This window comes from Haliotis rufescens, unplaced genomic scaffold (assembly GCF_023055435.1).
Source record: "Haliotis rufescens isolate VD_foot unplaced genomic scaffold, xgHalRufe1.0.p SCAF_19, whole genome shotgun sequence".
Lineage (NCBI taxonomy): Eukaryota > Metazoa > Mollusca > Gastropoda > Lepetellida > Haliotidae > Haliotis > Haliotis rufescens.
This window is the reverse complement of record NW_025963879.1, coordinates 23457636-23470631: the sequence shown is the minus strand read 5'-3', so window position 1 is coordinate 23470631 and position 12996 is coordinate 23457636. Positions and strand designations below refer to the sequence as shown.

Genomic DNA, 12996 nt, shown 5'->3' with positions numbered 1-12996 from the left:
GACGTCGAAAGATATCAGATAATCAGATTAAAAAATACAAGTGTTTGTTGGTTTATTAATTTATTCACATAGCATTAGATTACATAATTACAGAGAGGAAATGACCGAGGAGCATTGAAAGATACAGAAGGTAGAAAGGACTTCACAGAAAACACAGTAGGCAGAGAAAGAGAAGACGTCTGAGCACATTTAGCCACCTCTCCACTTGTATGTACAACTATATGCAGCATCAGGGCTACAAGTGTCTCAAATACACTAACAAAGTACATAGCAGATCACCCACAATTACAATGATTATTGGCTTAATCTTACCATATAAACATTGTAAAATCTCATTCCAGTGTCTCAAAAAAAGGTTATTCACACAATGTTTCCTTGGGCTTAAATACTTCGACTTGTATCATCCTGTGATACACCACTGCCAAGGAGCAGAAGTACTCCCTAATCCTTGCACATTAGATAGCAATCACACGAGGTTCAGTCTCATTAAGTTCCACATTTGTGCAATATTGGATTGTCTGTAAACCAGGAAATAATATTGTCTTATAATAATCTGGATATTCCTTACTATGGAAACCCCCATCCACTAGTTAGCCTATTACTATGGACAAACAGTAGTTACATAATGAATGCTGTTTTCAAGATAAATAAAATCTAATATAAACATAAATAAAATTTGCTTATACATAAGCATGTTTTACATAAAATGAGCATAGGTTTGTTCCACAGTAGATCATGAAAGGACAATATCCAACATTGGATCATCATGATCCTGTAAAGCAGTTGAAATGAGACCTTTTACATTCTTTGATTGCAACTTTAAGGAAAATAGCTATGGCTTACAAAAAATGCAAAAATAAAATCTAACAATATGCACCTGTAGTGACAATTAGGGCATGGTCTAAATGATATTGATTAAACTGTAGTTGAAACTGTACAACATTGATGACAGAAATATACAGTATCTTACTATCCGAGATTCCTGGATGACCGTTGATGAGATGGAGCCATAATCAGCTGTCTACAACCATCACCGTCAACTGTATCAGCTGTATTCACACGTGTGTATGAATAAATGGATAAAGAGATGTCAATGCTGATCGAAGCTTATACTCGGACTTTGCTTCGTAGTCTGTCTGAGAATCTTGGGGACTCTGGACATGTTGGTGGTTTTTCGCTACCTTGGAGAACGACCTGTTTGAATTTTCTGATTGGGTTGGACTTGTGAACCATCTCTGCCCTCAGTTTAGCAATAGCAGCTCTCTCTTCCTCTATCTTCTGTGATTCCCGTTCATGGCTCAACTCAGCCAACTGAGCCTCTCGTGCCTTCTTCCTGATTTCATACTCATCCCGGTCCACAGCCCGCCGCTCGGTGTTCAGCGTCATGTCACTCACATCTAACCAGAAATTACAGTTAGAATGCAGTAACAAGGAAATAAAGATTGCTTGTCTGCCATTTTCTGACAGATAGGAATAAGGATCTAGCAGATATCTATATAGTAAAGATTTAATGTTCCAAGAAAATGTCCCACCAGACAGCAATCATCATTCAAAATTTACAAAATCTGAAGGCCATTCTGAGATTCTAATGACGCCCTTGGGTTGTCCCATTAGTAACCCATTTGACTAAAATCTACATTTCCCACCCTTTCTGGCCTGGTGGCTCTCATGTCAAACAAAAAATCTTGGAAGAATCAAATTGTTTCAATTACCAAACCTATATTCTAACCTTTTGGAGTTTGGTAAAAATAACCAAGACTTATGGCCTCTAGAAAAACATTGATATGCTTGTCGACATCACCAATTGTTGCAGTAATGAAGGTAATATCATCTTTGATTTGGAATGTTTGTCATTCTTATGTTTGTTTCTTGTGAAATTGGATCTTAAATTATTTCTGCACCATGAATATCATGAATGTGTCTTAATTGATATGGTGCATGTGCATTACTAACCTGTCAGTGGCCGAGTTGATCTCTGGGGCATGAAGGGTTCCTGGTGGACAACATCGGCAGGTCTGGCCTTGAATATTGCTGCCTGTTTCAGCTTCACCTGCTCCTCTTCCAGCTGACAAAGAGACATGATGGAAAGTGAGACAACTGTAAAACAGCTATCATCCATTGACACTATTTGTACCATTTCTTGCATTATTTAGTGCTTTACATAATTGTCAATATCCAAGTTTTCAAAGTTCTGATTTTTATAAGTGCAAGATTCTGAAGGATGTACATGTATACTAGTTTCAGTGCAGTTTTATGGATATTTTATGAATCAACAGTAATCTTAAAATGGCAGATAAAACCCCATGGGCTAGCACTCTTTAAAATAGTAAAACAAATTAGGTTGGTTCATGAGTTTTCTTTTTAAATTGGTGGCAGTCGATTTGTCTAAATGTTGTTGTCACACCTACTTACACGCTAATGTTGCTTATCAAATATCCGGTTGTCAAAATAAGCCAAACATCTTTGTGTTATTCTTCAGGACAGCATGCTTCAGTTAGTTCTCCAGACAAACACAGACATACAGTCAACAAACTAGGGAGATCTTTGTCAAAACTTGCAGCTTTCCAAAACCAGTGATTTCAAGTGATGGTTCGGAGACATGCGAAATACATGCCAAAAAGTTGGTAATTCACAGCAACATGCCAAATGACACATTCCTTGGAAAAGATTACTCTGATGAACATTTAAGGAAGGATACTCTGCTGCAAGTATTGACAGATTCTAAGTTCACTCATCTTCATGGATTAACTTACAACCTTGTGATTCCACTCTTCTGACTTCTTGGCACCGCGGATGTCACTCTGGAGGTTGAAGGGTTCCAGCTTTGTACAGATCTTGGTGTGCCTCTCGGGTAGAACAGGCTCTAAGCGTGGTAGTGGGTTGGCCCGGAACTCGCGTGCCTGTAGCACAGAATGTTAATATCCAGGTATCAGGATACGGGTGTTTCAGAAGCTTTGTTGGCAAAACAAATATATCATTGTTGACATGTCTAATAACACGCTAGTATTTTTCAGCATATCATTGCTGATCTTATGTTTAAAAACATCACACAAGCATGACAAGCATATCGTTGTTCAGTTTTTGAAACCACTTCTTCACAATGGGGAACGATAGTGTGATGACACAGAAACTACATTTCAGTGTACATCTTAGTCTTCAGGGTGCTGAGTTCATGAAAGTCATTTGAGAATTCCATGTATCTCATCGCTCAGGTGAGCAGTGTAAAGTAATAATCTCAAAGTATGTTAAAACAATTGTGTGATAGACATGTCTACATGCCTATAACAACATTCCAGCCATATAGTTCGGCAGGGGAAAACAGAAATCAGGTTCATGTACCCATGTGGGTCTTCAATGTTAACCGATGCTTTTGTCACAGGGCTGCCCATAGAACTTTGGAAACATGTAAGGAAACAAGGCTATGAAAAGCTTTTGGATTATTATGTTATACATGTTCAGTTCCAGAAAAATTCTTATGGTTCTATATTGTTCATTGTTATGGCTCATGCCAATACATCTGTTTCCCATACCCGTTGTTCCTCCTCAAGTTTCTGTCGCAGTTTGGCCTCCTTCACAGCGTTTGGATCAGGGTAGCGACTCTCGAAGCTGAATGGCTCTGGGGTAGTTGTCCTGTGGGACAGCTTGGGCTGGAATGGGATGCCTGGGTGAGGCACAGCGTGAGCCTTGGGCAAAGGCTTCTCTGTTTCCTACAACATAGAGAAATCATGGATCTTAAAGCATTCCCAGGACTAAATCCTATCAACATGGTTAAAATAATAAATGGCATCTAAATTTTACCAAACAAATGCAACTAGAAGCAGCACTTACCTTTTCTTGTGGTACTTCAACAGGGAGCCGTACCCGATGCTTGAGAGCAAAGGCTGGTGACTGAGGCACAGTGGAAGGTATCTCCCTTGCTGGCTTTACACCCTTCAGAAACAGGAAAGTGTAAGTCTCAGTATTCCAAGCTAATTTACATACAGTAACATCGGGTGAAAAACTGTAAATTGGTAATACCTAAAAATGTTTTATATGATAAATAAGCAAGGATTAAGTTGAGAAATAACAAATGACCAAAGATAAAATAAACAAAACAACTTTCCTTGTTGATAAAACGTATTCATAATGAAAGACAAACAATGATTCACCCTTACACTGAGAGTGATTATTGCTCAACACTGCATCCGCAACCTCGCAGCAAATTGTGTCAATACACTTAAAAAGCATTCATTTGAAATACTTTCTAGAGTTCAAGTGTTCTTACCACTGTTCCCTCCAGAATCTTCCTCGGCACTGGCTGAGCATGGAAAACAAATTCCTCTTCATCTGAAGCTTTATTTGGCCGTTCCTGAAAACGCTTGTCTAAGTGAAGGTTGAACTCCTCTGGCTTGGTTGTTGGTTTTGGCTCTGGTTTGTAGAGTCCTGTAGCCTGACTCATGATCCTCGTGTTCACAGGGTTGGCCTTAAACTGATATCTGTGAGGAAAAGAGGAAAAAATATTAGTTAATGGTGCATTAGAACCTTGTCTGCTTCTGAGCATAACATACTGCGGTCATTTGTAAACACGGCTTGAACATATATCACTTTACTATCATTTCACTTTACTTGAAGTATATTGTGAGTAAATATTGTTCTAAATATTCTGGGAATGCTGCTCTCTGGTTATCAAAGATATGTCAGACAGCAGATAATAAACAAAAAGCATTTCTTTTACCATTATCAAGATGTACCTTCAGTATTTATTATCCCCCGCCCAATGAAGTTGGCGGGGATATAGAAACGGGCTCCGTCCGTCCATCCGTCAAGTTTCGTTTCCGGAGCATAACTCATAAACTGTTCAATATTTTTTCATGAAATTTTGCAGGTCTGTCAGATACATGCTGAACTGGTGCCTGTTGCTATTTAGAAATTTTAGACAGGTAGGGTTCGTTTCCGGAGCATACCACATAAACCGTTCAATATTTGTTCAAACTTTGCAGGTCTGTCAGGTACATGCTGAACTGGTGCCTTTTGCTATTGAGAAATTTAAGAAATTTTTTATGTTTCCATGGCAACAAGATGGACTTAGGTTCTGTGAGGGTAAGGTTCTTTCCGGAGCATAACTCATAAACCGTTCAATATTTTTTCATCAAACTTTGCAGGTCTGTCAGGTAAATGCTGAACTGGTGCCATTTGCTATTTAAATTTTGTTAGAAATATTAATGTTTTATGTTTCCATGGCAACAAGATGGACTCCAAACTCATCTTTTTTTTACAATTTCCATGACAAGTTCCACCTCGGTTAAAAAAGGTTAGGGTTTGTTTAGATTTAATTATGTCATAAATTCTGCAACAGGGGCGGGGATATAGCCACGTTAGTGGCAAACTCTTGTTATTTTTACCTTTAACCCCATTTACCTGGATACATGCATGGTATTCTGCATGTATACATGGAATATGTACATTGTCATATGAAATAGGATTAGTGGGCTATAGAATATTCAATACTGTTTCTGGCAGGACTTGGCTGATTGAAACTCATCCAGAAATATATTTTTAAAATTTAATGTCGATGTGCAATGTACTACCAAGCTACCAAAAGCAAGAATAATTTGAGTAGAAGTGAAGCCTACTTCATAATCTCCTGATACTCCTGGTCTTCAAGGTCTCTCTGACTGGGTGCAGTCGGCGGCCGGTAGCGATGACGGGTCTCTAGTTTCGGCGTCTCTGGCTGGGTGAGGCGAAGGGCGTGAGGTGACCGTGCCTTGAGTAACTTCTTGTCAGAGCTGGAGGCTGATAATTGACATCACATGTGAAATGTTGTAGAACTGCTTAGTGCTTTATTGTCAGAACATAAAAAACAACATAAATACTAATTTTCCCTACTTCAATTAAATAATGCAGAAATATTAATTCACTCACAGATAAGGATTATTTCAGCTTGAATCATGGAGTATCCAACATGTGAACGCAGTGTGACAACTTTCCAAGTCGAATGAAGTTGATCATCTAGATAACATCTAGCATGTCATCACTTATACCCTGCCTTATCAACACACACAGTTCAAAAGGATTAATCAATTGACGGACTGACATAATGACTACTCCCTTTCAACAAGGTGTCTGACAGGGATTACTATCTTAATCCTCATCCTTTCACCTAAACAAACACGGAGGGTGCTTTGATCCATCAAAATGTTTTCACTACGGATTATCTTCCTTCTCCACTGCTTTACAGTCCCTACCTCGGGGTTTTCTTCTGAATCTGTCAGGTGTCGATCTATGGAAGGCTGCAACAGACTGTGCCATGGACAGGAACTTTTCCGACTGTGGTGCTGGTTTGTGGCTGGTTGTCAGCTTGAAGGGTTGTGGCCTGGTTAAACTTCTTGGACCCTTAAATATTAAAGAAGATGTAGAGAAGTTGTATCTGGTTTCAGCCTAAAGTTCAAATCACTTCTTGTCAGTGAAGCCAACGTTCAACATGTTCAATCACTACTTGTCAGTTAGCTTAGCTAATAATCAAACCCAAAATGAATCCAAAAGTTTAGGATTGTTGACAAAATGATTTTGGTATTAACAGTTATATAATATAGTATGAAAGGATGCATAGATGAGAAGATATATGCATGTGCACAGAGAGGAATCTTATCACACAAGATCCGGGGTAGAATAGGTCTTCAGCAACCCATGCTTGCCATAAAACGTGACTATGCTTGTCGTAAGAGGCGACCAACAGGATCGGGTGGCTGGCTCGCTGACTTGGATGATGCATGTCATTGATCCCAATTGTGTGGATCGATGCTCATGATAATAATCACTGGATTGTCTGATCCAGACTTGATTATTTACAGAATCCTAACATATCTGTGTGCAGCATTAAACAAACCAACAAACCAGCCAACTTATTACACAGTTTATATGAATCACATCAACTTGCATCTGTATTCAGTTGCTTAGATTTATGCACCATTCAAAATCCTCACCTGTGTTGCGGAGGCAGTATTAGACCGCAGACACTTGGCAAAATCAATGGTACTCTCATCTTGGATGTCCTGGTGCTGTGACTTTATTCTACTGTCTGTGCTGAACTTGAAGTCCTGTATTATAGTGGGTTCTCGTGAGTTATGTACCGCGACATACCCAGGAGCAGTCTTACTTTTCTGCAGGGAATCCATGGCCATCTTCCTCTTCTTGGCCAACTCCTTCCTCATCTGTGCTATCTGTTCCAACTCCTGCTCCTCAGTACTTTTAACTCGTGGAGACCCGGCAGCCAGTTGCTTTCTCCTGAAAATGACAGCACAATTTGTACATACAAGGTGGTGCTGGTATTATGAAACAACCATATCTTACTCAAATCTCATTGCGACAAAGTGACATCTCTTAAATCTCAGAGATGATAATATCAATCATTGTTTGTTTGTTGTTTAATGCCGCTTTCACCAGTATCATTATTATTCCAGCTATATAACTTAAGCCTGTATATAATCAAATCTGGACCAGACAATCCAGTGACTGGTATTATGATAAAATGAAACCACATTGTCAGGGTATGATGACAGGTTATCAACAAAATTACCAAGCTTAACGTTCCAATTTGTTCAGTCACCTCTCATAGCCAGCATATGTTGCTGGGAGCTTATTCTAATTCAGAATCCCCACCAGATAACACGGTTTATTATTGCATAAGATGTCCCCAAATGAATACATTATCTCCTGTATAAATACTCACCTCATAAAGGTTGGTGTGCAGGGCAGGGTTGGCATTTTGGGTAACTTAGCACCTGGACCCTCTGTGTCGTCTTTATTCTGGACAACAGGGCGACCAGCTGAATATCCTCGGGTATGGGATCGCGCTATTCTCTCAGGTTTGGAAGAACTGGCTGAGGAGTTGCTTCTCTTTAAAGATCTCTTGCTTGACACTTCCAATTTGTCTTGAGACCCACTCCTTCGAATGTTACTCGAAACTTCCAATTTACTTTGGGACCCACTCCTTCGAATGTTGCTTCCTGAAATCCGCTGTCGTTTTAATGCAGGCCTTTGGCTACAACAATGTTTTGAAATGTTCATCAAAAACATGAAAGTAAAACAGCTCTGAGCATGCAAAGTGAACAAAATGCAGAAACCTTCAACTTGATATATCTATTTATTACATTACAAACATGACACAAATGTCACAAATGGAATTGTACGATTTTACATTAAAACAATCCTGTTTGTTCCATCAAACTGTTACTGGTAGGCATTGTATTGGATGAATGCATCATAATTGGGAATAATCGGCACATTATCCATAATATCCAATGAGACTATTTCATGTGTCACACTTTCTGTCAAATATGTATGCGGGCAATTCCTGTCAAACAAGGCTTGTGAAGTAAAATAATCAACCAATACACCTTACTTTCGGATAACATAAATTTAAACAAACCTGTCACTGGTTGATGTAACTGGGGAAACGTCAGTACCAGAACTGCTGTTTGCTCGTTTCCTAGAAAGAGAATTGGTGGCTAGTTTGTAACTGTTTACTGCGCTTCCATGGACTGACATTAGTGGCATTAAAAGGATTAATCAGAAGAAAACAATATTTACCATAACAGAAAACTTTGAACAATCCACATTTTAAGATTAGCTTTATAAGCATGCTTAAGTAACATTCAAACAGTAAGGCTAACAATATTTACCCGGGTCTCAAAGGTGCCACTATTCCAACTTTCTTGCTAGTAGGCTTCGACTGTGTCTGAACCTGTGGCTTCTTGGCCCTCCATTCATCGAGAGATGTAATGATATTTGATGATGGTGGGGTCATCTTTGCTTGCAGACGAGTAACTGGTCCTGTGCTTCCCTCTAACAAAAATTATTTTTCAATTTGTATTTATGCATGTACTAATTCAGTGTTCAATGTTGCAATATATATAACTATATAGCCCACAGAGACCATCTGTGTCGAGAGAGAACACCAAAGTAATGCAGACAATTGATGATAACCGCACTAAATTTAGGAGAAACATAACTTCCAAGTTGATTTTTTAGTCACCTTAGTAATTGGTATTTTTCCACTTTGTGACAGTGCATACTTGTTGGCTACACTGCACCACAGAAACTAAGGTTTTTGGTCCACTAGTCCTTATAACGATTATATATAACAAAACCTTAAGATGGCAAATATCTACTAGTCCTTATACCTTAACTATTGGGCAGTTTGGAATGGACTATAGAAGAAGTGCCAATTTCTAACTCTGACCATCCACAGTGCTACAAGGTCCTCTACTGCACTGACCACCTTGATAGTATCAGTTCATACCTGTTTGCTACACTGCACCGTCCACTACAAGGTTATCTACTGCACCGACCCTACCCAAGCACACTATTTAAGTCTATTTGAAAGACATCACACCTGTCACTACAGAAGTGAGAGACAAAATGACACCTAAGCAAATTGAATTTGTATGCCCTCAGTAAAACAACGTCTGATGTTTATTCTGTAGCTGTCTAACACTGGGTGACACATTGACAAGATAAGCTTACCCTACAAGGTGGCCTGTCATTAGAGGAGCCTTTGATGTTTGATGCACATTAGGCTTGTCTGATACAACACAATGCAAATGCTCCTTAATTACAACCATTGTTACTAATTACAGCATGGGATTAGTTAAACCGAATCTGCAGCTACAATCACATCAATAGACTGAGATTCAGGTGTTGTCAAAATTACCTCTTCATGGAATGAATATCTGTTATCATAACACACAATGAAGATGTTCAATTCAGCACTACAGTCTATGGTCCAATCCTACCAGTCTTAAGGACCTGCATGTGGGAACTATTAACCCGTGTGCGAAATACGCTCCAGTCGGAAAGCGCACGTAAAATCTCCTAATATAAGTAAGTAAGTAACTATTATCACTTTCAAAAGGATATTATCAGGTAGGGTAAATGCTTGTTAAAAATAACTTAAAGCGATAGAATAAATTCTAGATATTTTTTCAGTTTTAGTTTATTAAAGTTTTAAATGGAGCTGAAGATGATAGAGATAGATACGTCTCATCCTTTAAGGTTTCCTGATTGGCTGATAACAGAATGGGCAATGACAGCGTTGTATTATTCTGCTGAACCATGTCACTGATTTTGTATTGCTGTCCAGTTTTTTTAGTGTTAATAATTAAATAAGCAGGTTGTGAAGTCATTGTTGAAGTATTATTATACGAATTGACATGTTTTGGGAGTCATAAACATAAAAAATGTTGTTCCTTGTATTTGCAATATTCCACATTTATAACTCCATAAATGCAAAAACTATGTTAGTTAATACTTAAGAGAAGTTATTGATACATGCTAGATAGTGATAGTAAAACTATGTTAGTTCATGGGTCCAGGGTGAGGTGAAATTGGGTTTAATGTCGCGTCCAAGATTATTGCACTTATATAGCAACATGCATGCGTGTGTCTGCTTGTACTAGTCCGGTTTAATGCTGATTTATAGTGCCAGCTCACCGAGATACCATGCCGCAGTTTAACACAAATACCCCAGTCAGACACAGTATACTGACTAATGGACAATATGCTTCCTTGAAAAGATACTGATCAAGAAGTTGATTCACAGTGAAAAGTGCAAAAGATAAAAAAAATAATTCAGGATCCAATTCCATTTAACAGAGCTTTAAAACCAATCAGATTGTAGCAGACGCTCCCTTCAATCCAGATGAGCTACTAATGTGTTCTATTGTTATTACCAAGCCTTTCAGTTTGATATACATCACTGAATTCCAGAACTTCCATGATACCTGATTTCATTGGTGCCACCTGAGCTTGCGGCGTAGGTGTTTGTACTTTCGGAGTTTTCGCATTTTCTTCTGTGGGTTTCTTATTTTCGGTTTTGTACTCTGAAAACAATCATAGAACATTTCAATTATTTTGCTCATCATCACCACTTGATGATTTTGTATCTTAACAATCACTGACAATGTGATCATGTGCATCATCATGATCACACCATACATTCTTGCACCATGTTGTATGTGTGTAAAACAGTCAAATGAAAAAGTGGTTTAAAAAATAGTGGACCATGGATTTGATGGATGAAAAACAGAGACAGCAACTGTATAATGTTCCAAAGGTTAGCAATTGTGCATATAGTCACATTAAGTAAGCTGATTTCTTTGTTGGTTGTTTAACGCAAGACAACCCAATCCGGTTGGTTGCCTCTTATGGCAAAGGATTATAAGGTTGCTGAAGACCAATAATAAATCGGATGTTCATGGTGTACAAGTAATCTGAAGCACTGATAAACATAAACAATAATAAACAAAGTAATTCCTACCTGAACTGATACGAATGGAGCTATCTTCAAAATCTTCATGGTCTGCATCTAAAGCATTAAAATTTGATTGAAGAAGAATACCAGATAAGCTGAACATGGTGAGTGATGTGGGTCTGTAGACTTCTGTCATGTCATTGTGAACCATGGTGTAGTTGAACTGAACATAATGAAATAAACACAAAATTCTTGCACCAACATCAAAATTATGTCAATTTACAGATCACTCTGATCTGACTGATAGATAATTAATACAAACTCATGGGCGGATACAGCTTTTTTTAAAAGGGGGGGGTGCACAATTAAGATCTATTTATTGTCTTTGGTGGTAATTTATACAGAAATTAAGATTTGTTTCGAAATAAAAAGGGGTGGTGCACCCCCCCCTCTGTATCCACCCATGAAACTCATCAACAGATGTGAACTATGAGATAAACATGTTCCCCAATGATCACCATGATCATATTTCGTAGCTGGTTACTGACAGCTCAGATAACATTCATTTGCACCGTAATACCTGTTCCTTATTACTGTTCTGAGTCCTTCACAATAAGCATGATAAATGATCCCAAACAGCTGATACACAGGTGCACCCAGGACAAGGGTGGCTTTCAAGCTCACATTTATCTCTATTTAGATAGGTTTATTCTTTCTTCAAGTAAGTAAAAATATGTACTTGCAACATCAGGTATCGTATCATAATAAAAATGGGGAACTAACCACGGTGCGTCAGTGTTTCAGTGGATCACTTCACCCATATTAATAATAAACATTCACCACTTCCTGCCACTGTAATATAAAAGTCACTCATGCACAACATATCCTGATTTAGCCATGCACATTTATTCATTAATTAAATCTAAGGGTGGACCTTTGGTTTAAATTGTGAATATTGAACATTGTAGATTTTGTAGAATTGTTACAAGAAGGGGACCAAGAAGTCTTCAAACTTGTCAAAATGTCTGTGTACAAACCATCATACAGATGGAGAACAAATGTAACTGTGGACATACTATAGATTTAAACAACCACTTTCACCCTCTTTGTGATCATCCAAGGACGTGAATAGATATTATGTATTAGACATCAGTCTACGCGTTGTAACACACAGTTTATATCAAGAAGCCATACGTTTGACATGAACTTGATATATTATTCCTATTCAAACATGACATAAGGGAATGTTACCATTGGATATCATTACATAGAAAAATCAGGGGTGAATCATTAACATTTATACATGAATAGTATAAATTATACATAAAACCCTCAAACCAATTGACATTGTGTTTCTGATCTATGCCCAATCCAAAGATAACTTCAATCAACAATTCCCGACCAAGTGATCATGGCCAAAATTTCTCACCAAACCATTTGTCTGCGTTATCATCCAGAGGTAAAGGCTCGCTGAAATCGACGTATTGTGGGCAGTTGTAATCCCATTCTACGTCCATAGGACCTAATTCCGTTTCTGCCATTTCGTAAAATGAAACGAAACGCTTTCAAAACAGACTTCAACTTGAACGAGCGGTAAGCGAAATTTCAATCTACCGCATTTCCCCAACCGACCAATCAAATACCACGACTTATTTGTGCAACGGATGTCGTCGTCATTCTTAACACCGATTGGAGTAAATAATGTATAATATCTAATATTGACGTATAAATATTGGGTATCTGTAACTTTATGTCGCTCCCCCTTT

At 38.3% G+C, this 12996-nt stretch overlaps 1 protein-coding gene across 2 annotated transcripts; it reads right to left on the bottom strand.

The window, feature by feature from the left end:
- Positions 1–43: 43 nt before the first annotated feature.
- LOC124135344 (targeting protein for Xklp2 homolog) lies at positions 44–12873 on the bottom strand. 2 transcript variants are annotated; one of them, XM_046500632.2, is made up of 15 exons: positions 12660–12873; positions 11297–11344; positions 10761–10859; positions 8661–8823; positions 8408–8467; positions 7709–8020; positions 6963–7263; positions 6225–6372; positions 5613–5772; positions 4265–4475; positions 3829–3930; positions 3531–3707; positions 2757–2900; positions 1954–2065; positions 44–1397 (listed from the first exon to the last, which is right to left on the bottom strand). In XM_046500632.2, the coding sequence occupies exons 1-15, from the start codon at positions 12769–12771 to the stop codon at positions 1108–1110; spliced, it is 2439 nt and encodes an 812-aa protein (XP_046356588.2). In that variant the 5' UTR covers positions 12772–12873; the 3' UTR covers positions 44–1107. The 2 variants fall into 2 exon arrangements, with proteins under 2 accessions (XP_046356588.2, XP_046356587.2); XM_046500631.2 differs by having other exon boundaries at positions 2754–2900; positions 12660–12872.
- Positions 12874–12996: the final 123 nt, after the last annotated feature.

Bases quoted from the DNA above. Each gene is read 5' to 3' on its own strand.
- LOC124135344 (XM_046500631.2), bottom strand. From the start codon at position 12,771: ATGGCAGAAACGGAATTAGGTCCTATGGACGTAGAATGGGATTACAAC. The intron at 8,021-8,407 runs GTTTGTTTAAAT...ACATTGTTGTAG, and splicing joins GTTACATCAACCAGTGACAG to CCAAAGGCCTGCATTAAAAC. The intron at 2,066-2,753 runs GTAAGTTAATCC...TCTCTTTGTCAG, and splicing joins AAGAGTGGAATCACAAGGTT to CTGGAAGAGGAGCAGGTGAA.